At 35.6% G+C, this 27978-nt stretch overlaps 3 protein-coding genes across 7 annotated transcripts; all 3 read left to right on the forward strand.

The window, feature by feature from the left end:
- Positions 1 to 6500: 6500 nt before the first annotated feature.
- Positions 6501 to 10626, forward strand: LOC147559394 (Cysteine proteinases superfamily protein). Of its 3 annotated transcripts, XM_086661304.1 has the most exons (4): positions 6620 to 6958; positions 7019 to 7365; positions 7413 to 8950; positions 9463 to 10626. In XM_086661304.1, exons 3-4 carry the CDS (start codon positions 8850 to 8852, stop codon positions 10337 to 10339), a joined length of 978 nt encoding a protein of 325 aa, XP_086517430.1. In that variant the 5' UTR covers positions 6620 to 6958; positions 7019 to 7365; positions 7413 to 8849; the 3' UTR covers positions 10340 to 10626. The 3 variants fall into 3 exon arrangements, with proteins under 3 accessions (XP_086517428.1, XP_086517430.1, XP_086517429.1); XM_086661302.1 differs by lacking the exon at positions 7019 to 7365 and having other exon boundaries at positions 6501 to 6727; positions 8842 to 8950; XM_086661303.1 differs by lacking the exon at positions 6620 to 6958 and having other exon boundaries at positions 6984 to 7106; positions 8842 to 8950.
- Positions 10627 to 15951: 5325 nt separating this feature from the next.
- LOC147559395 (monothiol glutaredoxin-S3-like) lies at positions 15952 to 16543 on the forward strand. Its single transcript, XM_086661306.1, has one exon. It carries the CDS (start codon positions 16071 to 16073, stop codon positions 16398 to 16400), a length of 330 nt encoding a protein of 109 aa, XP_086517432.1. The 5' UTR covers positions 15952 to 16070; the 3' UTR covers positions 16401 to 16543.
- Positions 16544 to 21006: 4463 nt separating this feature from the next.
- Positions 21007 to 27901, forward strand: LOC147559396 (Galactose oxidase/kelch repeat superfamily protein). 3 transcript variants are annotated; one of them, XM_086661294.1, is made up of 18 exons: positions 21014 to 21432; positions 21713 to 21779; positions 21863 to 21941; positions 22029 to 22181; positions 22302 to 22379; positions 22573 to 22677; positions 23073 to 23139; positions 23226 to 23287; positions 23829 to 23968; positions 24163 to 24292; positions 24420 to 24534; positions 24973 to 25061; positions 25246 to 25329; positions 25536 to 25575; positions 25642 to 25922; positions 26504 to 27013; positions 27136 to 27195; positions 27471 to 27901. In XM_086661294.1, exons 2-18 carry the CDS (start codon positions 21742 to 21744, stop codon positions 27549 to 27551), a joined length of 2112 nt encoding a protein of 703 aa, XP_086517420.1. In that variant the 5' UTR covers positions 21014 to 21432; positions 21713 to 21741; the 3' UTR covers positions 27552 to 27901. The 3 variants fall into 3 exon arrangements, with proteins under 3 accessions (XP_086517419.1, XP_086517420.1, XP_086517418.1); XM_086661293.1 differs by having other exon boundaries at positions 21007 to 21432; positions 25536 to 25922; XM_086661292.1 differs by lacking the exon at positions 21014 to 21432 and having other exon boundaries at positions 21662 to 21779; positions 25536 to 25922.
- The last annotated feature ends 77 nt before the right edge of the window (positions 27902 to 27978 follow it).

A 27978-nucleotide genomic window follows, 5' to 3' on the forward strand; every position in this document is an offset into this window, starting at 1 on the left:
TACGGATTTATTTGGTTTTGTTGATGGATCAATTGAGATTCCATTACAGACGATTGTTGAAAACAATATTGAAATCTCAAATCCTTTATATTGTCAATGGCGGAAGACGGATAATTTTGTTAAATCATGTATGAAAGCCACATTTACTCATTCAATCTCGTCGGATGTTCTCGGTCTTAAGACTTCAAGAGAAGTTTGGAGATTTCTTGAACAAAGTTATGCTGAAGAATATGAAGCTAAAATAGCTTCTCTTCGTGAGCAAATTCAACACATTACAAGAGGAGATTCATCTGCTACTGATTATCTTCGAAAGATCAAGGTACTTTCTGATTCTTTAACTGCTGTTAATGAAAGATTATCTGATAAAGAGCTTACTAGAATTGTTCTTAAAGGATTAGGCAGAGATTATAGATCATTTGTTGTTGCTATTTATAATCGAGAATCTTCTATATCATTTGCTGAGCTAAGAACTCGAATTATTCATCATGAGCAATGGCTCAAAACTCAAAATCAGGAAGATGAGAGTTCAGCTTATTATGTTCATAATAATCCTTCTAGAAGCTCTTACAAGTCTTATGTACCTAATAGGACTTCTCAATTTCATCAATCTAACAGAAGTTCACAGAAAAATGATCAAATTAGATCCAATCCTCATTTTCATAGTAATCAAAATAGGCCTTTTGCCCAATATCATAAAGGATCATCCTCTATTAGTCATAATTTAGGTGATTCAGCCTCTGATTTTGATTTCTCGATTGTTCCTTGTGGTATATGTAAAAAGTGAGGACATTTTGCATCTAAATGTCGTTTTAGGTATGCTCCTGAGGATAATACCTTTAATTCTCAAAGTAAAACAGAACCTATCTCCCAACAAAGGAGATTCCAACAGCAAATACAAAGAGGCAATTTTGCTGGCATCCATCTATATGAAAACTTAGATGAAAGTAAAAATGGTAAAAATGATAAAATGGAAAATGAGTTTCCTACTCAAGAGGAGTTATATGAGTCAAGTTTTGACTATAACTCAGAAGATTTTTCCTATGAAGAGGCTAATATGGTGGCTATAGTTCCATCCAAGCCAAATACTACAAATGAAGTTCATATTTCTATCACTGAGAAGGTCTGGTTAGCTGATACTGGGGCTACCAGCCATATGACAAATGATCAATCAACTCTCAAGGAATCAAGAGATTATAAAGGAGCAGATTCTGTCATGGTGGGAAATGGTCTCTCTATTCCTATAGTTGCTACAGGTACTACTCAAATTCAGACATCCACCTTCAATTTTGATCTATTCAATGTGTTATTTGTTCCAAAACTTAAAAGGAACTTACTCTCTATATCAAAATTTACACATGATAATCAATGTTCTATGACTTTTACTCCATGGGGTTACCAAATTAGAGATCTATGGTCTGATCATATACTAAATGAAGGCTCTATGAAGAACAATTTATATCCTATTACTTTTGGTGTTCAAGAGAGTGATTCTTCTCAAAGTTTTGTAGCAACTTTGGCTGCACCTTTTTCTATATGGCACACTAGACTAGGCCATACATCTGATAATATTCTCCATCTACTCTCAAGGAATAAGTTGATATCTGTCCAAGACAAACCTTCTAAGAGCTTGTGTCACTCTTGCTCATTAGCAAAGAGTAAGCACCTGCCATTTTCTCTTTCAGAAAGCTTTACAGAATCACCATTGTATTTGATTCATTGTGATATCTGGGGGCCATCACCACATTCAACTGTGACAGGAGATAAATACTTTATTCTATTCTTAGATGACTTCAGCAGATTCATATGGATTTTTCCATTAAAGTACAAGTCAGATAGTCTTAAGCACTTCAAGCTGTTCAAAGCAACAAATGAGAACCTGTTCTCAACCTCCATCAAGTATTTTCAAAGTGATGGAGCTTTAGAATTATCAAAAGGAGCATTCAAAGAGTTTCTAGATGAGTGTGGTATAATCTCTAGAAGATCTTGTCCTTATACCCCACAACAAAATGGAAGGGCTGAAAGGAGGAACAGACAAATTACTGAAATGGGAAATTCTCTTATGTTTCAGTCAAGTGCACCAAAATCCTTTTGGTTTGAAGCATTCTCAGCTGCTGTGTTCACAATCAATAGGCTTCCTACTAAGCTCCTACAGGGACAATCTCCTTATCAGGTACTTTTTCATAAGACTCCTGACTATTCTTTGTTAAAAACATTTGGCTGCCTATGCTATCCTCATTTGGGTGCAACTAGACATGATAAACTAAGTCCCAAGTCTAGCAAATGTATTTTTATTGGGTATAGCTCTTCTCATAAGGGTTATAAGTGCTTAGATGTCTTGTCTCAAAAGACCTACATTTCTAGAGATGTTATATTTGAAGAAACCACATTCCCATTTGCTGAATTAAACTCTTCCTCTCCTACTAATGAGATTGTTCCCATCACATTAAACTTACCAATTGACACTGTTCCACCCATCATACCTGTATTGGAGAACTCTCAACATTTGAGTCCCTCAATCTCTGAAGAATCTATTGCTGAACCAAGCAACAGAATGACAACCAGGTTAAGAAATGGAATTACCAAACCCAAGAACCTTCCTGATTTCATTTCTCACTTTACCATTAGACATCCTTTGTCTCAGTCATTCTTAACACTACTTTTACATCATAAAGAACCTACTACTTTCAAAGAAGCAGCAAAGGATCCAAAGTGGCTACAAGCTATGGAAGATGAATTTCAGGCTTTAGAAAGAAATGGTACTTGGTCATTAGTACCAGCTGATTCTTCTATGAATCTATTAGGCTGCAAGTGGGTTTTTAAAGTTAAGTATAAAGCTGATGGATCAGTAGAAAGGTATAAAGCAAGGTTGGTAGCAAAGGGTTATCATCAAAAAGATGGCCTTGATTATTCTGAAACCTTTAGCCCAGTGGTTAAGGCTGCTACAATTAGAACTATTCTCAATGTTGCTGTTTCTAATAAGTGGGATATTCAACAGCTAGATGTATCAAATGCATTTTTGCATGGTATACTACAAGAGAATGTCTATATGACACAACCTCAAGGTTTTATAGACTCAACTCATCCTACCTATGTCTGCCATCTACATAAAAGTCTCTATGGCTTGAAACAAGCTCCAAGAGCTTGGTTTCAAAGATTTGGTTCATTTTTACTAACTTTGGGATTTAAAAGAAGTGCTCATGATCACTCAATGTTTATTCAGCTCAAAGAATCATCAATTTTAGTTTTACTCCTCTATGTTGATGATATCATATTAACTGGTAGCAGCTCATTACTTATGAATTCCTTAGTGACTGTTTTGAGCAAAGAATTTGCTATGAAAAAGCTAGGTCCTCTTCATTTCTTTTTGGGAATTGAGGTGTCTAGAGATGCTTCCTCTGCTCTTCTACTAACTCAGAAGAAATATGCTTTGGGTCTTCTGAAAAAGGCTGAATTACTTGACTCTAAACCAAGTTGTACTCCTGTCTCTGGTGGAAACAGGCTTTCCAAATCTGATGGTATCATTATTGCTGATCCTTCTTTCTACAGAAGTATTGTTGGTGGTTTGCAATATCTCACAATGACAAGGCCTGACTTAGCCTATGCTGTGAACTATGCTGCCCAATTCATGAAAGAACCTAGGTCTGCTCATCTTCAAATGGTAAAGAAAATACTAAGGTATGTAAAGGGTACAATTGACTGTGGGATTTCTATTACTCCAGGAGATATTTCTGTTCTTAGAGGATATTCTGACTCGGATTGGGCTGGATGCCCTGATTCAAGAAGGTCAACTACTGGTTTTTGTGTGGTACTTGGAAGCTCACTTGTATCTTGGTGTTCTAAGAAACAACCAACTGTGGCCAAGTCTTCCACAGAGGCTGAGTATAAAGCCTTGTCCATCACTGCTGCTGAGTTATTATGGGTCTCTTACCTATTGATTGAGTTGAAACAAAGAGTTTCTTCTCCTATGGTTCTCTACTGTGATAACTTAGGTGCCAAAAATATTGCAGCCAACCCTGTCTGTCATGCCAGGACCAAACACATTGAGGTGGACTATCATTTTGTTAGAGACTTGGTTTCCTCTGATCAACTTGAGATTCATCATATTCCATCTGAGGAACAACCAGCAGATTTGCTTACTAAAGGTCTTTCAAAGGACTTGTTCATCTCCTTAAGGTCCAAGCTGATGGTTCTTGTCGACCCTTCATCTTGAGGGGGCATGATAATGAAGTCACTGATGGTGTAATTCAGGTTTATCATCAAAAGTATTTTAGAAATGAAGAAGATGTAATTGGAGTGTCAACATAAGAAGCTTAAGAGTTGGTGGTGCCCATAACCAAATCATAACAAACTCAAACAGACTTGTAACTAACTGAGTTAGTTACAACAGTCGTTTCTCTCTCTTCTCTCTCTCTTCTATAACCGAATGCTTGAAGCTATAAAGCTTGATTTTTAGTTGTAATAAGATCTTATCTTGATTTCTAATACAATAAGTTTTCTCTCTCTCTGACTTTTATCAGTAGGCCAATACAAGCTACACATACCTGAACTCCGTTCAGTTGAAACCATTACGATTGATTAACAAGTGCTCATAAAGCCACCCATAAATAACATCAATCGCCAATGTCCATGGAGATTTAGAATCTTAGAAAGCAAAACACAATATAATAAATAGCATCATAGAATGAAAGAGCACTTGAAGAATTTTAGGAAGCAAAATGGAATATAAGAAATACAATTTCTAATATTAAAATGTTAGGGAGCAAAACAGAATACTCATTAAACATGAAAAGTATGATGTCACGAGTTTATAAAAAAAAACTCTTTCATTTCAAATTTAGAATCTTGAGTTGATGAAATATTAAAATTTCATGAAAAACGAATTCATTGGGCATTTTTTGGAAATATCATTTGGTATTCTAAGAGATAAAAATTATCAAAATATTAACATTTGTGTATGTCATTTACTATTGGGAAGTTTTATATGCAATGCCCAAACTTGTGGAAGACAATGTGTTTTCCACTCCAAGACTTCTTCAAAACAAGTTGATCAAGTACAGTTAGAAGCGATGCCTAAACTTAAGGGTGTTTATCACCCATATTTTTTTTGTTTCCCTCCGTCAAAGAGTTGCCAACCGGATAAAGACCTTAATTAAAGAAAAAAAATTTGTTCTCATCCTTTCTTTTACCTCTGTCTTTCTAAACTTTCCGACAGACCCTTTTGCCAGAGTGTTTAGAAAGAGAGAGAGTAGAGAGAGTAAAGAGATAGAAGAGAAGGAAAAGGAGGTGGAAGAGGAGGAGACAATAGGAGGAAGAATTTTTTTGTTGTAGGTCGCCGATTGGAGATTCCAAACGGGCGACAACTTAACAACATCAATATGCCATTATGTCAAACTCAAATGGATATTGTCTTGACATTACCTCTAAGGAATATATGTTATTAAAGAAATTGTCTTCAGAAAAATCGTTTTTAACAAGTTTGGCATCGTCTATAAATCTTCTCTATTACTAACTTGTTTATAATAAAAATAACAAAAAAGTGTAAACAAGATCACAAGATATTAAAGGTAAAATTGTGAGTACTTTACGTCACAGAGAGTGGCGAAGGCAGAAAATTTTGTTTTCAGGGACACCTTTTGCCTAATATTGCTGCCAACAAATTATACTGGTCATTAACTCATCAGTTTCTTCGATCATTAGCGATGTTAATAACATCTCCATTGTGACACGTAAGAACACTATAAAAAAACTTAGTTGTCAAGTGTCAATTAAGATCTCTAAGAAATTTAAAGACACTCTAATTTTTTGTCTCTAATGGAGATCTCTAAAATAACTCTATTTGATACAATGACAATCTTAAATTTAATAGGATAAAAATAGTTAAAAAGATAGTTTTCTTTTTGTTTAAACTCTAGAGTGCCATGAGGTGACACTTAGAAAACTCAAAACGAACCTCTAATTTTATAGTGTATTCATTGAGAGTCTCTACAATAAATGTTTCCCATCATTATTAAGTGTGTAATAGAGTTTTCTTCTGAAGAAGGTTTTTTAACAAAACTCTAAAAATCTAAGGTGATGCTCTAAGTTTTAGAAGTTGAGTGCTCCATTGGAGATGTTTTGAAAAGCTTACCAAATTAACCTTTGTCTACCCACGGTACACTATGATCAACAATGGTGTTAAAGCGCTCACGAAGTTAACCTTTGTCGACTCAGTGTATTCTTTGATCGATAGTTATGTATGGCTCTAAAAATAGAGGTGACATCTTTGTGTTTAAACATACTTAAAGAATTTGGGCCAACTGCATCAGTCATCTGGCTATAGTCAGACGAATATTAGAGCCATACTTCAAATTTGTTATTCAGTAGTCTCGCCAACATCAATTTGGTTCCAGTACTGGTAAAATCCCAATTGAGACGAGCAAGGAAAAAAAAAAGAATTTCTTTTTGAAAAATCTACTACGATCTTCCGAACCTGAGATCTCTTGGATTTTAGAGTTTATATCAACACTATCAACCACTTGACCACGAAAGTGTTTACTGGAAAAAAAAAAGTCCAACCAGTTCAATGAGTGGTAACAACAAACGGCTAAGATTAAATCATATCTGATAAAAGGAATTTAACGATCAGATTTTATTGAGAAGGCGGATGATACAATAGAAATCCCAAATCCCCAATTAGGTCGGCTTCGTGCTCCACTCACCAAACCTCGCTCTTCAAGTTCTCTCTCAGGTACGAAAATCTCTCCATTTTAAGATTGATCAATTATTTCACTTAAACCCTCTTATAATTCCCTTTCTTGATTGATTGCTTCACTTTAAGGTTAAAACCCTTTCCTAATCACTTGAAGGTTTTAGCTTCTCTAGAAATAATAATGAATATTTTGTGTTCTCCGTGAATCAATACATGGTGTGCCATGTTTCTATGATCGACTTTATATATAAAAATTGATTTGTAAATTAGGTTTTCTGGATTTGTTTTAGGTTAATTTAGAGTAGATATATAAGAAAACTCTAAATTAAGGAAGAAGTAGAGAGAACTGAACTTCTAAACCTAGAGGAATTCGAGACCGAGAGAGAGAGAGAGATTGAACCCTGAATCCAATCGAGAGGTGAGAGATCTTCATCAATTTCTCCTTCTCAGCTTCCCTAACATCATCATCTATCTCTAATACTTATATAAGTTGAAGATTCAAAGTTAGAAATCTAGGGTTATTCGTAAACAAAGTCAAGTAATTAACTAATCAAGGGATTATCTACTGTCTAGGTAACTAAGGTAAGTGATGTTTCTTTAAGCATTATTATGCCTATACCACAGAATTCCCTAATAATTGTGTACAATTTGTTCTTATACTTGTCTAAAGTGTTTTTGTCTCACTGGAAAAAAATAAAACTTGATTTCTTGAATGGTAGTGAAGGAAATGGGCAAAGTAAAATCCCCTTATACCAGAGAATTCCCTAATTCTTAAATTTGGGCAGTTGTCATTTAGGGTTCATTCCAATAGTCTGTATTGGCTGCCCCCAATTTCAACCATCTTGAGTTGATACTTAATAGTTAATAGTAGCATTCCTCTTAAGTATCAGGTATCGTCAAGGTAATTAAGTTAGGCCTTCTCCCCGCTTATTAGTTTGGTAGAATTTGCCGCATATAAGGTTTAAATATTGATTTACTAATCTTAAACCGGGATAAAGATGCATGTAAATATTGGTAGATGTTCAAGATTAGGTGAACCAAAAAACTTAGAACTTTGTCGGTTGTGGATACCTAGTTTTGAATTTTTTTTAACTATCTAAGAAATGGTGTCTTACTTAATTGATGTCTCAAGATTGAATGGCGAGCTGGTGGTGATATATAGGGGGTGGGGGGTGGCCATTAACCATCTAAGGAATGGTGTGATACACGGTGTTTCAAAAGCTCGTCTACTTGCATTTCGATGTGTTGGCTTAAGATTTAATGATGTGGTGGAAACAATCCATTTCTAAACCCCCAAGGTTGTTAAAACTTCATCGGTTGGCACGGTGTGACGGTTGATACAATTATTAGCAATTTTTTTTGTTACGGGAAATCCATTTTCATACTTTTTGAGGGCAATCAAACAGTGGATTTCTGACTTTCTTGTGAAAATCGATTTTCCAATCCTGTTTTTCCATGTGACCCTAAGATGAAAAGAATTTACCAGTACCGTAAAGCTGACTAGAAGTGTGATGCTACAACTATTACAATGAAGTCTAGAAATATTTATACGTAGCACACTAGACTCCTGCTCCAGCAGTAAAGTAATGAGGAATCGAACATCCTCTAATCTTCTCCAACTTCACTTCTTTCCCTTTGAAGATAGCACTGTTCATTTCCTTCCATATTCCCCGGTCCATCACATGAGGAATTGAACTCCAGAGTTCCCATCAACATTGCGATTAAATTCTTACTTGTTTTGTAATTCTTTAAAGAATTGGAGTTTGGAACATTAGTTATTCAAGTTTATAACTGCAACATTTCTCGTGTATGCGTTTTCATTTGAGATGGAATTCAACAAGAGAAAAAGGATGTACGACTTTTAGTCGCCTTATTTTATAGCACTCGGTACGGGGCATAATAGCCCTATTCCTTCACTCTATGACAATACAATTCGTAGGTTGGAGTGCTCTAGATATTTTGACAAAATAAATTACTTTTTCTTGGTATTCCCTACTTGTCCAACTCCTTTCGCATGTTTGTGTATAATTCTATTTTATAACATTATATTCTCTTTCAAAGTTCTTCATTACTTTTAGGTATCTTCCTAGTTTTGACTTTCTTGTTTGCACGCTCGTGATCCATTCCATGTTGTTCTCTATTGATTTCTATAGGACCTAGCATGGAACATTCTCAGGAAGAAGAAAGGTTAAAAGAAGAAACTTCAGAAAATGAATCCGAAAAGCAACAGGAAACTCGAGAAGAGGTGCTCTCTAGGCACAGGTAAATTCTCATTTTAATGCTGCGTCATTGTCTTATTCCCATGGGAGTGCTTCATACTTCATAGGTTTTACCCTTGTTTCATGCAAGTATTTTTTTTGCCCCTCCATTGCCAATTGGATAAAAAGTATTTTTTAAACCTTAGTATGAGTGTTTGGGTTTGTGTTATTTCATGTTTTTGTGTCTATTTAAAGAACTTGAGAATGGAACTAAGTTGGTGTGTCTTTTTTATCTGACGGTCTGAATTTGAATCGTCTTAATTTAAACTTAATTTATGCCTGAACTAAATGGACCCAAAACTCTGCCATAGTCAGCCATCTACATGAGTCAACGCACGAGTTAGAAATCCCAAAATGGAAGAAAAAAAAATTTGTTCTGAAATATGACTCAGATAAATCTAGTTTTGATTTTAAGTCAGACTCCATATCTGAATTTGACAAAATTAATATACCTTAAGTCACTTATATATCCTAACACAATGTCTTCTCGAAATGAACCCCGTTGTTTGTGTGTAGAAAGGAGATTACACAGCTTCAGCATAAAGAAGTTGCCATGAAGAAAGCAGCTGCAAAAGGCAGCAAAGCTGAACAAAAGGCAAAGAAGAAGCAAGTGGAGGACGAGATCTCTATACTTTCAACAAAACTCAAAGAAAAGCACACACAAGAACTTGCTTCATTAGGGTATAACAATAGCACTGGCAAGGAAAAGAACGACCTTGATAATTTAGTAAAGGCCATCGCTGGTGTTTCAATGACCAGTCAAGGCGACTCTTCAAAACCGAGCAAAGGTGCCAAGAGACGTGAAAAACGAGCTCAACAAGAAGCAGATAGAGAGCAAAGAATACAAGAAGAACAGAGCAATATTGTCAGTGACCGAATTATCGAAGACGAAAAGTTGGAAAAAAAGCTCGAACCACTCGGGTTAACAGTTAATGAAATAAAACCAGACGGTCACTGCCTTTATCGAGCTGTTGAGAATCAACTAGCCAATTTTTCTGGAGGTTCTTCACCTTATACTTATCAAAAGCTTCGTGAAATGGTTGCTTCCTATATGAGAGAACATTCTACAGATTTTCTCCCATTTTTCTTGTCAGACAACAACATAGAATTGGGTTCTGATGAATCACATGCAGATAGATTCGAGAAATACTGTGCAGAAGTTGAATCAACAGCAGCTTGGGGAGGACAACTCGAACTTGGAGCGTTAACTCATTGCCTAAGAAAACATATTATGATATTTTCAGGATCTTTCCCTGACGTGGAAATGGGTAAAGAGTACAAATCGGGTAGTGGAATCAGCTCGTCTAATCCGAGTATCATGTTATCCTACCACAAGCATGCATTTGGACTTGGCGAACACTACAATTCTATTGTCCCCAGTGTGATCCACTAGGTATGTTGAGTTGAAGTCTGTTATTTTTGTGTGTTTCCGTTTATTTGAACATGTATTACGGGCATAGAGGTTATGTTCTTGTTTTGCGTTTTTTCGATCTTATGATTATTAGTTTTTCATAGAAACCCATTAGAAGTATGTTGAAACAATTACAAAAATACTTAGCAAACTGTGTTGGAAGATCAAAATGTAATGGAAATGTTAGCTTCAAAAGTGGAGAACTCATTCCGTAAGTGTTTTGAAGCTACTAAAATGATTCTATGAATTTGAGTTTTGTTAGTTATAAAGAAGTTTTTAATGTGAAGCTTGCTTTGTTTTGGTGGTAACATGTGTGACTTAGAGCATAGTTTGATGGGAGATTTATAGGCAATGCCCAAAGTTGTTATGGGCAATCTTGATAAAGGCAACTCCTAATTTGGTTAAAAGCAATGTGTGTTAAGAGGCAATGCATATTTGACGTAGTGGCATCAATTGCCGTTAGGTTGTGGCCGGCCACCGACTGTTTTTTTCCTTTCTTTTTCTTCGTCTTCATCTCCTTCCTCCATCATCTTCTTCTTTCCTTCTTGTTCTTCCTCGGATAAAGACCAATCTGATGATATTTTTTTCTCTCTAAACTCTCTCTATTTATGCCATCGAGAAGGAAAGAAAAGTGGATGAACAACGTCGTAGACGCAAATATTGAAGAATCTAGATCCACTTTAAGGTGTTATTATTTTCTTTACAAATCCAATTAATTCATGTCTATTTTAGGTTTAGTTTCCTTTGTCATACTCTCTTCCCTATTGCTTATGCTTCAACCATATTAGGGTTTTTTGTTCCCATACTTGTACTGCTATTGATAAACCTATAAGTTTATAATGCTTATTTCTTACATGTTAGTGTTTATTGTGGGACTTTGGGATCTGAAACTGTTATGCTTGGGTAAAAAAACGATCACATTCACTAATCATTAGGGTTCTTTTTTCTAATCTTGTATGTTTTTTTTTTTTTTTATTATGGTTATTCCAGTTGTTCTACTTGTGGTCTTTATCTTCAGGTTGTGTTAGTATATTGAGTTTGCGGGAGATATTCCTGAAAGTTGATCTTCCATGGCTAAAATCAAACCTCAAACGTTGTTACTTCAAAGCAAAAAGAAGAAAAGGCCCAACTCGAATAAATGCCACTACTATTATCATGTGCAATTTGATTTTCATCTTGATTATTCTATTGTTGTTTGCCACTTACAGCATGAAGGAAGAAGATGATGAAGGAAGAAGGTGAACAACTATTTTCTTTGGTTTGTTGTCCGGAAACAACTGGCCAACTGGCAACATTTAGCCGGATGAAGTGAACAAGATTAGGTGGGTGACAAACACCTTCAAATTTGGACATTGCCTCTAACCATACTTGGTAAACTTGTTTTTGACCAAGTTTTGGATAAAAAAAAAAGCATTGCCTTCAACGCATTTGGGCATTGCCTATAAAACTTCCCTAGTTTGATTTCTCGTGGTCAAAATTTATGATTCTCTACAAACTCACTGTGCCCACTTGGAGAAAAAAGAGGATGCTAGTTATAGTTGGAGGGGTTGATTATTAGCATGGTCTTGACTATGTGAATAGCATCTTGTGTGAAAAGATATGGAGTAACTCTTTTCCTTAGTAAATATATTTCAGTGTTGGTACTCTCTGATTTCACTTGTGCCAACTCAAGTTGAAGTCGCCAGTACAAAAATTTTGTGGACCTGAGTCTTGTTCAAAATTAGACCCAACAATGATAACAAAAACAAGAGGATGAACATCCTCCTGGGGGAAGACGCCGTAGCCATGGTAGCACGATGCCGTAGCCATGTTGGTGTGTGGCCAAATCTCAAAGGGTAACGCACGACCGCAGCCCTCGGGCATGAAACTGACCTTTAACAAGTCGTGTTGAGGTGTGCCCATATCTCAAAAAAAAAGGGTCATGCACGAGCACAACCCACGGGCATGAAACAACTAGCAGTGTCATTCCATAGTTGTTCTGAGGCTGCTGCTAGGTTAGCCTGCTGCAAGTCGCCCGTACCTATGTATCCAATGTGGGATAAAACCTTGCCACGACCCGACCTGGTCAATGTGGCAGGCCTTTGGCTCCAGTACAACAATTTTGGCGGAGACGGGTGACACAACTTAATGGGTTGTGCTAGCTGGACTAAAAAACATTACGTCAGTCGGCTCCTTACAGCCTGTTTTAAGATTATACTAACTAGTACATCCGTAGCATCTACCGTATTCAAAGCGTCGACCTCATGAACCTCATCCCAAACAAAAAAGAAAAAATAAAAACATGGACCACTAATGCTATCTTACCACGTTAAGACGACACGCATGAATATCAGCACAAGTAATCGATTCCAAATCTATTAACAAAAAAAAAAAAAAAAGTAATCGATTCCAAATATCAGGCCAACTCTTGAAAAGATTCCTATTTGATTATCTTATCAATCAGAATAAAGTGAACACAAATTGGGTGGTCAACATCTCATACAGATCTCCATAGAGAAAGTGAGAGTGGCGTTATACATATCGTAGAACCGACCAGGTGCAGTATGACACCAGAAATGTGATGCCAAGAATCGATCGCGAGTAGCTACTTTTTTAACTTTTATTTATCTTTCTTTTATCGAATATGCAGCAAACACTTCATAACTTTTTTTTGGTAGTGTACATGTAATAAAGAGAGAAGGCTAACAGTTCAACAAAAAAAAAAAAAAAGAGAAGGCTAACCACATAAAAAGTGAAGAATTTTTATATCTTTTCCTCTCTTACCATTCCCATGCAATTTGAACACCATTAAACCCATGCTTAGACATTGGTAGTTCAACTGGTTCTAATTTGTTACCCAGTTTTGTGAAATGGGTCGAGCAAATTATTCTTTTATATGGTAGAAAAATGATTTCACGTCATTTTTATAAGTAGTAACCTTCAAGAAATTCGAAAAACTTGATCAATGTTCAGAGGGTTGTACATTTTATGTAATTTTTTACTTTCTGTCGATAACATTCTCAGACCAATTTTATTTTTCTAATCTTACTGTTGACGAAATTTTTGTTCTACTAAAACAACATCTCGGTCTCAAGATTAGTAGACGAGAAACGAACAAGTGGAATTGTGCGGTATCAATACCATGAGACATAGGAAACTTTATATATAAATATAAATGTAGTTAAAAGGGGGGGTTAGTGGCCCTTGGTGAATGATAGGGCCATTGTTTTTGAGTTGGCTCCCATGCACATTCTTTAGTTTTACAAACTTACCCTCCCAAAACATGTATGTGGCCGTCTTTTAGAACCTCAATTGTTTGTGATGGGATACTATTTTTGTACTTTCACAAACTTTATTATCATGTTATTATCTTGAAACGAAAGAAATGAAAATGATTTGGAATCAAATATTCCAATATCATGGATAATAATTAGGGTAAAGGTCATGAAAGATGGATCAAATCTCTCAAGAATTTGGATATCTTAAATCTCATTCTTCCTATAAAATTAATTTCTTTTCATTCTTTTTTCTTTTCTTTTTTATTATTTCTTTACTTAATATTTATGGTTGTTTAACATTACGAATTTCACAAAAACGGGTACTAATATATATGGGTCAACATTTCACTTGAAAAATGAGTGGTGTCTCGTGGAGCAAAAGTACATGCATAATTGAAGTGTATGTCAAGTTATGCCAGTAGCCTAAGATCGAGTTAAGACCAATCAATTTCACAGAAATTAGATAACGTAGAACTAAACAATGCACACTTTATAAAGTTCTCTGATCAAACGAAAAAAGAAGTAAGTTTTGTATTTGATCAAATATTCAAATATCAATATAAAGTATTAATAAAATTTTATACTAGTTGACACTAGTTATTAACTTTTCAAGAGTTTTTTTTAAGGGTTAATTCCGTTTTGGCCCCCGATTTGTGACCAACTGGCCGTTTTGGCCTCTAATTGTGTCCGGCAGTTCGTTTTGGCCCCAAAAAATTCCTAAATGGCCCCAAATTTTTTCAACCTCCCAATTCTACCCCCATGACATTTCTGTAATTATTTTTTTTTCTTTTTCTTTGTCCACCTCATCTAACAATTGACACATCACTCTGTCCACCTCACCCTTCTTCTCCGGCGAAAGGTTGCCGGCCGGAATAAAAAATTCCGGCCGGCCACCTTTACCAAAATATTTTTTTTTTCATTTCTCTCTCTTCTTCATCTCCTTCTTTCTCTCTTCTTCTTTCTTTACCTCTCTCTCTCTCTAACCCCTCTCTCTCTCTCTATAACTCCGGCGAAGGGGCAGAGCCCCTTCGCCGGAGAACCAGACCTTAAAGGTCTGGTGCGAAACCAGATTCGGTCTGGTGCGAAACCAGATTCTGTCTGGTGCGAAACCAGATTCGGTCTGGTTTGAAACCAGATCGGAATCTGGTTTCAACTAACCAGATTCCGTTCTGGTTAGTTGAAACCAGATTCCGATCTGGTTTCAAACCAGACCGGGATCTGGTTGTAGAAACCAGATCTCGGTCTGGTTTCAAACCAGACCGAATCTGGTTTCGCACCAGACCTTGAAGGTCTGGTTCTCCGGCGAAGGGACTCCGCCCCTTCGTCGGAGTTATAGAGAGAGAGAGGAGATGAAGAAGAGAGAGAAAGAAGGAGATGAAGAAGAGAGAGAAAGAAGGAAATGAAGAAGAGAGAGAAATGAAAAAAAAAATTTATTTTGGTAAAGGTGGCAGGCCGGAATTTTTTATTCCAGCCGGCAACCTTTCGCCGGAGAAGAAGGGTGAGGTGGACAGAGTGATGTCAATTGTTAGATGAGGTGGACAAAGAAAAAGAAAAAAAATAATTACAGAAATGCCATGAGGGTAGAATTGGGAGGTTGAAAAAATTTGGGGCCATTTAGGAATTTTTTGGGGTCAAAACGAACTGCCGGACACAATTAAGGGCCAAAACGGCCAGTTGGTCACAAATCGGGGGCCAAAACGGAATTAACCCTTTTTTTAAACCCCTTTAGTATGGCCATGTTTATATAGTGTCTACATGATTTAGATTCAAATCTTCAAATGAGGAAAAAAAAAAAGAGGTGAAAATGGAATAAAACTTTAATTCCTTTCCATTTCAATTGATGCTCCTACTCTCTTGTCTCTTCATGTAAAGTACTAATCTTAACATAAGTGATGAGAAAAGAGCAAATTACAATAATAACATCTTAACCAAGATTGTCAACAATCCTCGGTTGGAGTGGTAAGAGGTGTAGAATTCTATTTTAGAAGTCAATAGTTCGAAACACGTTGAACGGTTCAAAAAAAAAATCTTCGTCAGGATTAAAATCAAGAGGCACTAATTGAGGTGCTTTCATTTTTGGTTTCAAATATATCTATACACATAGATCATACCAACGGAATAACATAGCTAAATTTTTATTTTTAAGAAAACTATTTTCTCTAGTTGTATGCTGGAATATTACAATAATATATTGTAGGAACTCAATTTGATACTCAAGAGATTATCAAGGGCAACTTGGGTATCTCATAAGTATCAAAGTACTTCTTTGCCATGCCACCAACTAGTATAAATACTTACTTAGGGAGGTCTTCTTTGTATACAATAGCATCATTCAACTCAAAAATAAAGAATCAACTTCCAAACACCAACCCTAAACCCCGAATTGCAAACCCTTCTTCTCGGTATAAACCAAACATTTTTTCGTTCGAACTTTATATTCATACTCTTGTATATAGATGGCAAGAAATCATTTTATTCCTCCTTCGGATTTCGGTGTTGGAAGGTTAGCTTCTCAAAATCGAGTAGTAATCTTTAGCAAGAGTACATGTTGCATGTGTCATGCAATCAAGACACTATTTCTTCAACTCGATATCAATCCTACAGTTTACGAGCTTGATCAAGACCCAAACGGGAAGCAAATGGAAAGAGTTCTTCTAGGGTTAGGGTGTAAACCGGCGGTACCAGCCGTTTTCATCGGTGGGCAATTAATTGGTGGACCTAATGAAGTCATGGCTCGTCATGTTGACGGTACCTTATTAAGTATTTATAATCAAACAAATCGTTAATCTATTGAATTTATAATAGTTGTGATACCATATTGTAAGAAAAATAATCTCATAAGATGCATGGTGAGACAGTGAGAACAATGCACAAGCATCACTAGTGTACTAATATTTATGAATGTATCCCTAGTTAATACTTGGTTTAAGTCCTTTCATTTCCTTGTATGTTAGTTGAAACCTATGTGTGTTGGTATTACTAGTGAAATGATCTTTAAAGTACGATTTACTAGTAAATTTCGTATGTACGTGTTCATAGTGCTTCTCTAAACAAAGTAACAACATCGTAAGTAAAATAGATTGACTTTTATTAGTCTGAAGGAAATGTGGAGCATTCTTCGTAACATGTGTTAATTAATGGTAATCATTTTGCGGAAGAGACAACAAGAAGTTTAATAGCGCTATTAATCTTCCTAACCTGAGTAAAAGTTGAACTAATAACAAAAGGTAAATGAATTGTTCAAAATGAACTTGGTTAAGTATTATCTATTTACATGGTAGCGGAAGGAAAAGAATCATCTCTACCCGCGATTCTTCAGCAAACGAAAAACATTTTTATACTGTAAAAAAAAATTAAAAATCGTGTGCATGTGTGTGCATGATCCCTTGTCTTCAATGTTTTGTTGGGCCGAGAAAATAAATCAAAAAACATTTTAATCATACGAGAAAAAAGAATAGGTAAAAACATTGTTCAAACCTCAATTTTTCAAGTTGAAACTCTTATTACATATGGTATCCTCATCTTAAACATATTACATATAACACTCTTCAAATATTTTCCTTTTGGTGTAATTTAATTGTCTAAGACTTTTATAGTTGTAGTAAAAGTGAATAGTGAGTTTGGTGTAATTTGATCATCTAAGACTCTTATAGTTCGATGAGGATAGTCTTCCTAATATTAGTGATGCCTGTAAAATTCCTAACTGACAACTACAAAAACACTCCAAAGATCGCCCCTCATTTCAGTCAGTTGGAGACAGATTGTGCCAACATGAATTTCAAATATAATTAAAATCTCATAAATGTACGAACAAATAAAAATCGGATTGGGATACCCTCATTTGAAAGTTGTGTTAAAATTAAAAAATTTAAAGGACTTCCACAAAATTAAAGGCTTCCAAAATGAGAGGAGTCGTGAGTGCCCTCATTTCAGAGCCCTTGTTGGATTTGCTCTAAAGGAGCCCAGATGTGAACTCCCATTTTGATTAGGATGTTCTGTAGGCGCTCCCCTCTGTTTTTCCTTGAGAAATCGACTACGATACACGTTAGTCATTACAAGGCATTGATACATCATCAAGATGTGATAAACACGACCTAATTTAAATTACAAATGAAAGAGACTTAAAGTCCAACAACATACTGAAGAGGTTTAAAGTCCGAAAAACTTATCATTATTTATACCATTAATAATCCAAATTCAATAACCATATATTCCACCTCCTCTAGCAATCGAAACTGTGACCTCCAAAATTTTTAGAGTTTATGTCAACACTTTCAATCACTTGGGGGCTCCCCTATGTTGTGCTCCTCCCTACTGCAAACTTTCGAAATGGGTGGATGGGTGAAAGGGAGCGCCTATAGAGGCACCCTATTTGAATTTGGATGTTCCCCTTCCCAACTACTATAAATAACCCATCACGGTTTGCACCTCGAGGAATTACTGATAACAGGCGAAAAGATCCTTTTAACACGTAAAGACATGAAAGATATCCTGGAAAATCGCAAAATCTCGAAAAGAGACAGGCACGTGTCAGTAATTTGTAACCGGATTACTTGACTTTTGAAACTTCTGGTGAAAAGTTTTGTTGCCAAGCTTTTTTCGCTGCGTCCCAAGAAAGCAATAGTTGTGTTTATCTTTACATGTCAGAGCAAAATCAACATGATATTTTTTACCATAGCTTTTACCAATACTTGATGATGGAGACATTTTTGAAGCTGGGTTTTTATTGTATGCCTCTAAAGGGGCATACCTTTTTTGCTGGGACGCTCCAACATTCTTGCCTCTTGCCACTTCGTGTGGGGTGTGAAGCGCCAAGAGTGAAGACCGGCCTGAGTAAAAAAAAAAAGAGGTAGGCAACCTACAGACACTTTAAGAGATATTTGATATTTACGGAATGAATTTGCAAGATCAAATAGTTTCAATGTGAACAACAAATTAATAATCGTTACATTTTATTATATTGTTTGTTTAAAATAATACAGATCAATCATATTTGTAATTATTCAGAAGAAATGTAAACTAACAAATTGTTCCACCCTGCATGGGTTTGAGGTTATAACTATAACGTTCAACAAAAAATTATAACAATAACTATAATTCGGAAGAGTAAGTGTGAATATATTAGAAAAGATCGTTAAGAAAGCAAATAAAGTGAAAGTACGAAAATCTCGTGACATCTACCATTGATTTTTGTGACACAATAACCTAACCAAACAAGGTAGGTGTAAAATATGAAAATTGTGACATAAAGAATTCGATGTCAAAATTAGATTTCCGAAAGAGTACTCATGTCCATTTCAATCCAAGTTTGTAAAATGAAGGAAAATGAGTATCTTGGAAGGGGAAGATAATAGCTTCCCAAACAGTGTCATTGATATGTGCACCTTGTGATTGATGGATACATCAAAACAATAATATCAAATTATAGCAAAAAAATTTCTCCTCTTGCTTACATCGAATTTTGGGTGTCTGTTGGGGGTTGGGTTTTCAGGTCCCTCAACACCACGGCGTATATTAGAACATTGTCTCAACTGTATCATGTGAACGTTATTCAGTGGTCCCCACATGAAGATCCCTCTTTAAGATCCAATGGAAACCCGATGACATCCAATCTCAGCCGTTAATGGTTACTATGACGAAGTAAGATAAAAGGGCTAATTCACGTTTAGGTCCCAAAACAATACAACTTGTTCGTTTGCCCACATCTATGTGACGGACTTCAGTTGTTTAGCTCCCTCTTGACCGTTCCGTTAAGAAACCATAAATACTTTTGTCTCTTCTAATTATTCCTTTGTCAATTTTTCCAATCTCATCTTCCTCGTACCTGAATCTTCAACTTTTTATCCTTTAATTCTTATGTTAATTATCTCGAATTTCACTCATAACACTCATTACTCTCCCTCTCTTCTCATGTGTCTTTCTTCGCACAATCGAAATCTTATAGGATTTTTGAGAACAAAATCTACTGAGGGATTTTAATCGGGTTGCACTCCAAAGTGTAGGGGTTGCAAATGGAAACCTAAGATGACATTGTGGAAGATGGAGACCCACCACCACGAGGTTTCGTTTTGTAGAAAGAAAATACTATGTAAGGGTGGGAGAGACAATATTAAAATTTAAAAATAAAGAGATAACTCGGAATTGAAAGAATAAGAAGATTGTGTAGAGATAAAAAAAAATACAAACCAGAAAATATGATAAAATTTGAAAAGAAATATCAAAGAACATTTCCTACTGAGGGTCCGTTTGATACCTATGAGAATCGGGTTGGAAAATCAATTTTCGTAAAAAGATCGATTTTTCACTGTTTGATACTACCACAAGAGTGTGAAAACTGAATTTCCGTAAGAAAAAATGGTTAGAAATCAAGTGAAGTATTTTCCTATCTAAAACTTCATAAAATCGCTTTCCCACGATCAAACGCTCTCTCTCTCCTCCCCTCGCTGTCATCCTATCCCGACTCATACTCTTTCTCTATTCTACCTCTCCTGACTTTGTTCCTCCATCTCTAAAATTCTAGGGGTTCACAGTGGGAAACACAAGACTAGACAAGAACCAAAATTCGTTGAATCCAACTATGTATTAACTTTAATTCTCAATCCATGGAAAAAAATACATGAATAAAACAGAATAACCTTCATTTCACAATCCATACAATCCATGAATAAAACAGAATAAAATACTACCCATCAAAAACATGTAATTTGAAAATTGTAAGATATCTTTTTAAAGATTCGTATACAAGTAGAGAGAGAGAGAGAGAGTGGCGAACCTCAATGCGATTAGAGAGAAATGTAAGGGGGGAAAGAAGTGGATGTGGGTTTCTAAAGTAAGAAAAGTTAAATATTAATGATGAAGAATTGGCATCTGAGATTGTTTGCAGCGAACCATTAACACATCTTTTTTGTCCAGGCACATAGATTTCTATCGATCTACTCTCCCTCTCCACCCAATCTGTTCTATCTCTCTCTCGATCTGCTTTATCTCTCTCTCGAATTGCTCTCTTTCTCCGATCTTCTCGTTCTTTTTTTATTGATTTGGGCTATTAGGGTAGATAAGACGAGATTAGTTTAAGAGGTATAAAGGCACTACGTAAACCCCAATTAGTATATAAAATTTCTAGAGACACCCTTATTTTCCTATGGTCCTACCAAACACTTCAAATTTAATTTCATATTAGAAAAATTTGATTTTCTTTCCCATCAAAAAAATGCTGATTTTCTTACTCAAACGGACCCTAAGCTATCAAAGAAGGGGTAAAAAGTAATGCATGACAAATATAGTTGGCCAAAATGCCAAATTAACTAATTAATCATATTGGAGACTAAACACTGCGCGGGGTTTTCTCGGGCGTCCCTCGGTACAAATATATAATTTAACGATGAAAGCGAAAGAACGCAAACGCCATGCAAGTAAAAACAAAAGAAACCCTAAAATACGCACCCTGTGACTGTGTGCCATTATAAAAATCTCAGAAAGACAAAAACTGACAATCGCCATTATTATTAAATATCGATCAACTCCCAAAATAAAGACATGATGTGAAAAGCAAAGTAAAGAAAGCTACTTCTTCTTCTTCTTCAAATCGAAAATAAAAATACTCAAATTAATAACTTAATCCAAAATCTACAAACAAAACAAGAAAAAACCCTAAAAACAGAAGTCACTAATAAATTCTTCTCGATTTTGTTCTCCAAATACACAAAAACCAATTCTATTTTACTTCGATTTCAGTTCTTTAATATTCATCACATTTAATGCTTTACTTCTTTACTGGAATCAGTAGTTCTTCAAGTAATGGTGTTGGATTTTGAATCGGTAAGAGTTGAAAAACCCTAACTCTACTTCTTCATTTTTACTTTCTCGCTCAAGGTTATTGTACTCTTCAAGTTTTGATTCTATTTGTCTGATTTCAGCTAATCTTTGTTTATACTCTGAAAGTAGTGGCTGTATTTCTGGATTTGTTTTCTCATTTGTACAGTTTTTAGTGACTTTTTTGTTGCTGATACTTTTGATTTTGTGATTTTATTTTGCTGTTGAGATACTGATGCTAGGGTTTTTGTTTGAAATTTTGTGATTTTTGTTTTGGTTTATGCAGTTTTGACTTTTTGATTGGAGGAAAAGAAAATGTTTGGATTTTCTCGGAAGCGTATGAAGATTGGAAGGTAATGTTCTGATTTTGATTGATTTCATCTTATTTTGTTCATTAAGTTTCATAATGGAGATGTAACTTTAATCATTTTTCCAGGTTGAAAGTTCAGCTTTCAGATACTACTCAGGGAACTAGAAGTCCTATTAGACATACTAAACGCCATAACAAATCCGATGTAACTTTCTCTCTCTTGAAATCAATCTACTTGTTTATTAATCTGTTCTTGTAATACTTGCTTAATAATGTCTTAATGTTTGTGAAGGGAGAAACTATTGTTCATCCGAAAGTTAGGTCAGATGATTATAAACGTCAAAGCTCAACAGATGAGACTGAAATTAACAATTCTCCATCTGTGAGTTCTGATGGTTGGATGGTTTTGTCAACTTCAGGAGACAAGCCTACGCCTCGATTCAATGTAATGGGTTTTTTTCAACTTTGGACTTCAATTTTACAGTTTTGAGTTCAATAATGTGTTTATTTTGATTCGAGAACAATGTTATGAACTTATGATAAGTTAGATTTTGGATTTCTACAGCATTCAGCAACTGTGATTGGGGATAAAATGTTGGTGGTTGGAGGTGAATCTGGTCAGGGATTATTGGACGATGTTCAGGTAAGAATAGGTTTGTTTCTTAATTCATTCTTTAGCGGGGAACAATGGATAATGGGTCAAGTTGTATTGGAGATTTAGGTTAGGTTTAATCTGGATTTCATGTCATGGGTCATCACTTTTTTGGGTATCTATTCAGAAAAGAACATTTCTGAATTTCTTATGAAGTTTGTTGTTTTTTTGAGTGATTGAACAGGTGCTAAGTTTTGAGAAATTTAGCTGGACAAAGGCTTCTTCAAAAATGTACTTATCACCAACAAGTCTTCCATTGAAAATTCCGGCATGTAGAGGTCATTGTATGGTATGAATGTTCAAACTTTTCATATATGATAATGATAATGGCCAAGAATACTATATTTTTATCCATTATCATTTGATAACCAATTTATGTATTAACCTTTTGATAGTTCCATCCAAGAACAATTAACTCCATGCTATTGATGTATTTCTACAATTAATGGAAAAAAAATGCTTTAGGCATTTGAATCAGTTTAAGGCAATTATTACGATGAAGAAGTCGAATAATTCATATTTGATGCTGCCATTCATGGTTGAAAATGACAATGGTTGTTAAACTTGGGATTGGGAGTATAAGGGGCTATTAGTATCCTTCAAATTTTCCACATATAATGCGTTTTAGCAAAGCATATTTTAATTTTCATACTAAACCATGTTTTCTTTCTTTGCCTTAAGTAGGTCGCTTGGGGAAAAAAGGCTCTTTTGATTGGAGGAAAAACTGATCCAGTGAGTGAAAGGGTTTCAGGTTCGAATTGTTTCTATTTCATATCCATAATAGCTGGTTCTATTTCTTCTTCGGGTGATAACTTAAAAGTATTTTTGTTTTCGCAGTATGGGCATTTGATACGGAGTCAGAATGCTGGTCACTTATGGAAGCGAAAGGGGACATTCCGGTATGTTCTCATACCAAAGAATTCAACATAAACTTCCATCTGTTCGTCATTGAGTTGCCTAAATCAAGATTTAGATAACTAAGTCGTAAATTGGTCAATCCATCAGCGTAGATTTTGAGCCAGTTAATTTCTTCTTTTAGAATAGTTGAAAATAGTCAATAGCTCTCTTTTGAGGCAGTTGATGTGCTTCTTCTTTCTTTGTAGCGTTCGTAGGACAGATTCATTTTGATGATGAAATTTGTGGATGACCATTTGACACCTTATAATACGTAATTTCCGTTTTCAATAAATTTTGCAGTAGAATAAGTCCAGTAACTATTGATATATCTGAAAAATGGGTTAATCTCAGACAATTTTACATGGCTACCTCGCTTTAACAACACGTTAAGTCAGTACCCAGTACAAATATGTGTATACATGTTTTTGTAGACGGGTTTGATTCGTTACCAGAATAAGTTTCGCTATGTTTCCAAGTATCTCAAATTGCAGTTCTGTATTGAGTGATTTTTAAAGCTATGCAATTCACTGAATTTCATTGCAGGTTGCCCGGAGTGGGCATACTGTGACAAGAGCAGGTTCTGTTTTAATACTTTTTGGCGGTGAAGATGCTAAAGGGAGGAAACTTAATGATCTTCATATGTTTGATCTTAAATCCCTGATGTGGCTTCCTCTGCATTGCACGTGAGTTGTTTCAGCATTTGAAATTGTTACTGTATCTTGGATGAAGCAATTTAGTTTGAGTGGAAAAAACATTGAATATTTTCGTTTTCCTGATGTTGATCAAGTTACTTTATACCCAAAGGTAGTATAACTCAACAATTCTCGACTTCAGTCATAATTTGTGTAATCGCATCGGTGTTGTTATGTATGTTCAGGGGAACCGGACCTTCTGCAAGATCCAACCATGTAGCCGCTCTACATGATGATAAAATCCTTCTTATTTTTGGAGGAACATCGAAGAAATCTAGAACTCTGAATGACCTATACTCTCTTGATTTCGAAACAGTATGTAATTTTCACATTTTGTTGTGTATTGCTGGAATTTATCTCTTCTCCCCTCATCATAGAACTGTTGAGGGATGCATCTTTGTAGCTACAGAATAATACTGATCCGTAATGTTTATGTTATTAGATGATATGGACGAGAATTAAGATTCGAGGATTCCATCCATCAGCTAGAGCAGGCAGCTGTGGCCTTTTATGTGGGAATAAATGGTATATTGCTGGAGGTGGAAGCAAGAAGAAACGTATACATCAAACTTTACAAAATATATACATCGCAGGAAGTCTTTAGGGAAACTTATTACTGCTTTTCTATATAATATTATAATTACATGCCAGTATGATCTTCTTGCTTATACGCTTTTCTAGTATGTTGGTAGGAAAAGTTTCTGGTGCAAAAAGTTTCATGCTTTCTGGTTTCTTGTGGTAATTACATTTCTTGTTTGTCAATCAAGAGAGTCATCTCCTTGTTAGCTATGCTCTATTCCCAATGCATGATATACTTATAGGGTTGTACTAGCTGGATTACTAGGGAATGATAATAAGTTATATATATAGGCGATAAGAGAATACTTTTCTATTTTTATGCTACATGTAAAGTAACGATTTTGCTTACCACTTTAATATCTACCATTTAACTTGTGTTAGGGTTCACATTAATGGATATTAATCATGTTTTTCAGGACCTGCGGAAACATTGATATTTGATGTCTTAAAGCTTGAGTGGTCGGTTGCTGTGGCAAGTTCTCCTTCCTCGATAACTTCAAACAAGGTGATCCTCTTTTGGATTTTCTGCTTGATCTCCACTTTCAGTGTTTAGGTTCTTTGCTCTAAGATATTTAATTGATATTTATATGATTCTGCTTCTCAATATTTATCACACTCTGAGTTTTGCTTTGGACCTAATTACAGCATTCACTTTGTTAGTTGTAATAATTGCTGAAATATGAATGTAGGGGTTCAGCATGGTTCTTGTGCAACAAAAGGAAAAAGTTTTCCTAGTAGCATTTGGCGGATATAAGAAGGAACCATCAAATCAGGTGGGAGGAGTAAAGTTTCCGGAGTTTTTTTTTATCGTATCATGTGCATATGGTAGATGGGCATTGATCCCTCCACCTCTCGGTACCAAAGAGCTTGTGGAGTTGTCCTTGACTAACTCAGCCCACACCTAAATTGGTATTTAAACAGTCAAATAATTGTTTACTCATGACTTATGTATGATGCTGTTTATTTAAGCTTTATACAGATAGAGGTATTGGTAATGGAAAGGAAGGAGCAGGATATGGGTTGGCAGTATAATGCGAATAAAAGTCAAGGTCAAACACTTTACGAGAACTGCTCCAGAGCCGTAGGTTGGGCGGGTCAACTTGGTAATGGTTCAGCCCCGTGTCCAGTTGATCCAGGTGTCAGAAATAACATAGCATCTGTGTTGGAGAACCATGGGTCTGGTAGAAAATCTGTTTCAGTCTCTTCTCTTGTCAGCTCTATTCCTAAACCTGGCAAGTACTCCCTCTCTAAGCAGCTTCACAAGGAAACAGAACATGAAGTGTCTTCAATTGTTCTTAGCAATCTTGAAGATGAAAGTTTCAAGGAGCCTGAAAATTGCTCAATGTCAAAGCAGTCATCCTTGCAGGTAAATTACCGCCCAAGCACCAACCTCTCGTATATTTTTCATATCATATGTTTTACGTCTATCAGTATTTTCAGCTATTTAAAAAGCTACCAGCAGGCCAAGGAACTCATAAATGGCAAATATCATTTCAATTGAATTACTACTAGAGACTTAGAGATGTTAACTTTTCTGAGTAGTGGCCATCCTTTCTTTTTATAAATTCATTTGCAGTTCCAAAAACGTTGCTATTAGTATTTTTTAAGGAAAAAAAGGATAAGAAATTGCCACGATCCTTAATAAATCAAATAGATAAAGGTTATTTTTTATCAAACTTGCTCTAAAAGTTCTATGTGGGTCTCATCTAATAGTCAGTTGTAGTCCTTCACGCAAGTTGCTTAGATTCGGTAGTTTCTAAAATAAAAATGTTCACATTCGTGGGCAGGGGTGGAAAGCCCCAGGCTACCTACCCTACTATTGTTTTTCTTTAGGGACCTAATAGTTAATTTTTTTGGATTTATACAAATCAGCGCAGGTCATCTTTTCCATTGTTTGTGTGTTGAAACAATACTTGTATGGCCGCTTTACCTCGTCTTACATTGCAGGAGATGGAGCATCAAGTAAGAACACTAGAAACAGGAGTTCAGACGGATTCTTCTGGAGGTACCATCAATGCAGAAGAGATTCCTTTTATAATTGATTCAGAAGACTCGAAATCCCATCAAAAGCAAGTGGATGGAAATCTTCTTTCTGATAAAGAAGGCATACTACTTTCAGAAGCAGACGGTAAAGCAGTTCCGTTGCGTGAATTATATGAAGCCAAAATTGATTGGTTGACAAAGAAGAATGGTATGCTTGAAGAACAGTTAGCTACTGCATTAACAAGCAAAGAAGCTGCTGAGAAGAATTTATCCTTAGTAATTAAGAGCAAACAGGATATGGAAAAAAAGTTTTCCGACACAGTGAAGGAAATGGAATTGTTGAGAGAGAAATTGGCAAGTATAGAACTTGCACAAGATGAGGCAAATAGCTTATCGAATATCGTTCACTCTGATAATGTGAGGCTTGAGCATGACGTCGCTTTCCTCAAAGCGGTTTTGGATGATACCCAGAAGGTAAAGTGCAGATTTCTGTTCTCTTTGGTTTACTTCTAACTGAACTTTTTGATGATAGTTTGTGTATGTTATGCCGAAATTGATCAATTATATTGATTTGTTTATCATGTCTTATAATGTAGGAGCTGCATTCAACTAGGGGAGTTCTTGCAGGAGAAAGAGGTAGAGCCTTTCAATTGCAGGTCTCTCTCTCTCTCTCTCTATATATATATATATATATATATATATATATATATATATTCCTGTCATGCTAATGCCACTAGGGCGAGAATTGAGCTGGGTACCCATAATACTACTTTGGTTAGGCCCACTGGAGCAAATAAGAAACACGTACACATTTATTTTCAGTCCCAACGAGTCTGGGTACATCGATATAAAGAATTACGCCCATTCCCCGTTTGAGCCTGGTTTGCTAACCTTGTCATTTTCTAACCCAGTAATGTTGTTACTTTTGCAGGTTGAGGTCTTCCATCTAAAACAAAGATTACAGTCTATGGAGAATCGAGCACCAACGCCTCGAAAACCTTTCCACTTGTAATTTCTTCATGAGCACAATTCAACAGCTTAAGTTTCTTGCTCAAGTTCATATCAATCTAAAGCGTGGGTAATTTTTTTTTGGTTGGTTTCATCCGGGCAAAAGCTGCCATTGATAATATGTATTTAACACTATCTACCTCTTACCACGTCTGTAATCTGTACATAAGCTGAACCTTCAACTTCATGTTTTTTGTACAATTTCTATGAAAGAAAAATTGGAAAGGATCACAACCACGATTTTGGATATGATGTATCATCATCATCATTTTGTATTCTTGTTCCATCTTGTAATGTGTATCCAAACAATTATTTGTAAAATCTATGGAAATTATAATTTTGTAGTTTGAATTATATTCTTTTGTACATACTAGAATTTAGTTGCCATACAATGCTAAACGAGACGATTCTCTGTTTTTTAACTTTGAAAT

The sequence above is a fragment of the Eschscholzia californica genome, unplaced genomic scaffold (assembly GCF_041429995.1).
Source record: "Eschscholzia californica isolate CP2 unplaced genomic scaffold, dmEscCali1.0.p SCAF_2, whole genome shotgun sequence".
Lineage (NCBI taxonomy): Eukaryota > Viridiplantae > Streptophyta > Magnoliopsida > Ranunculales > Papaveraceae > Eschscholzia > Eschscholzia californica.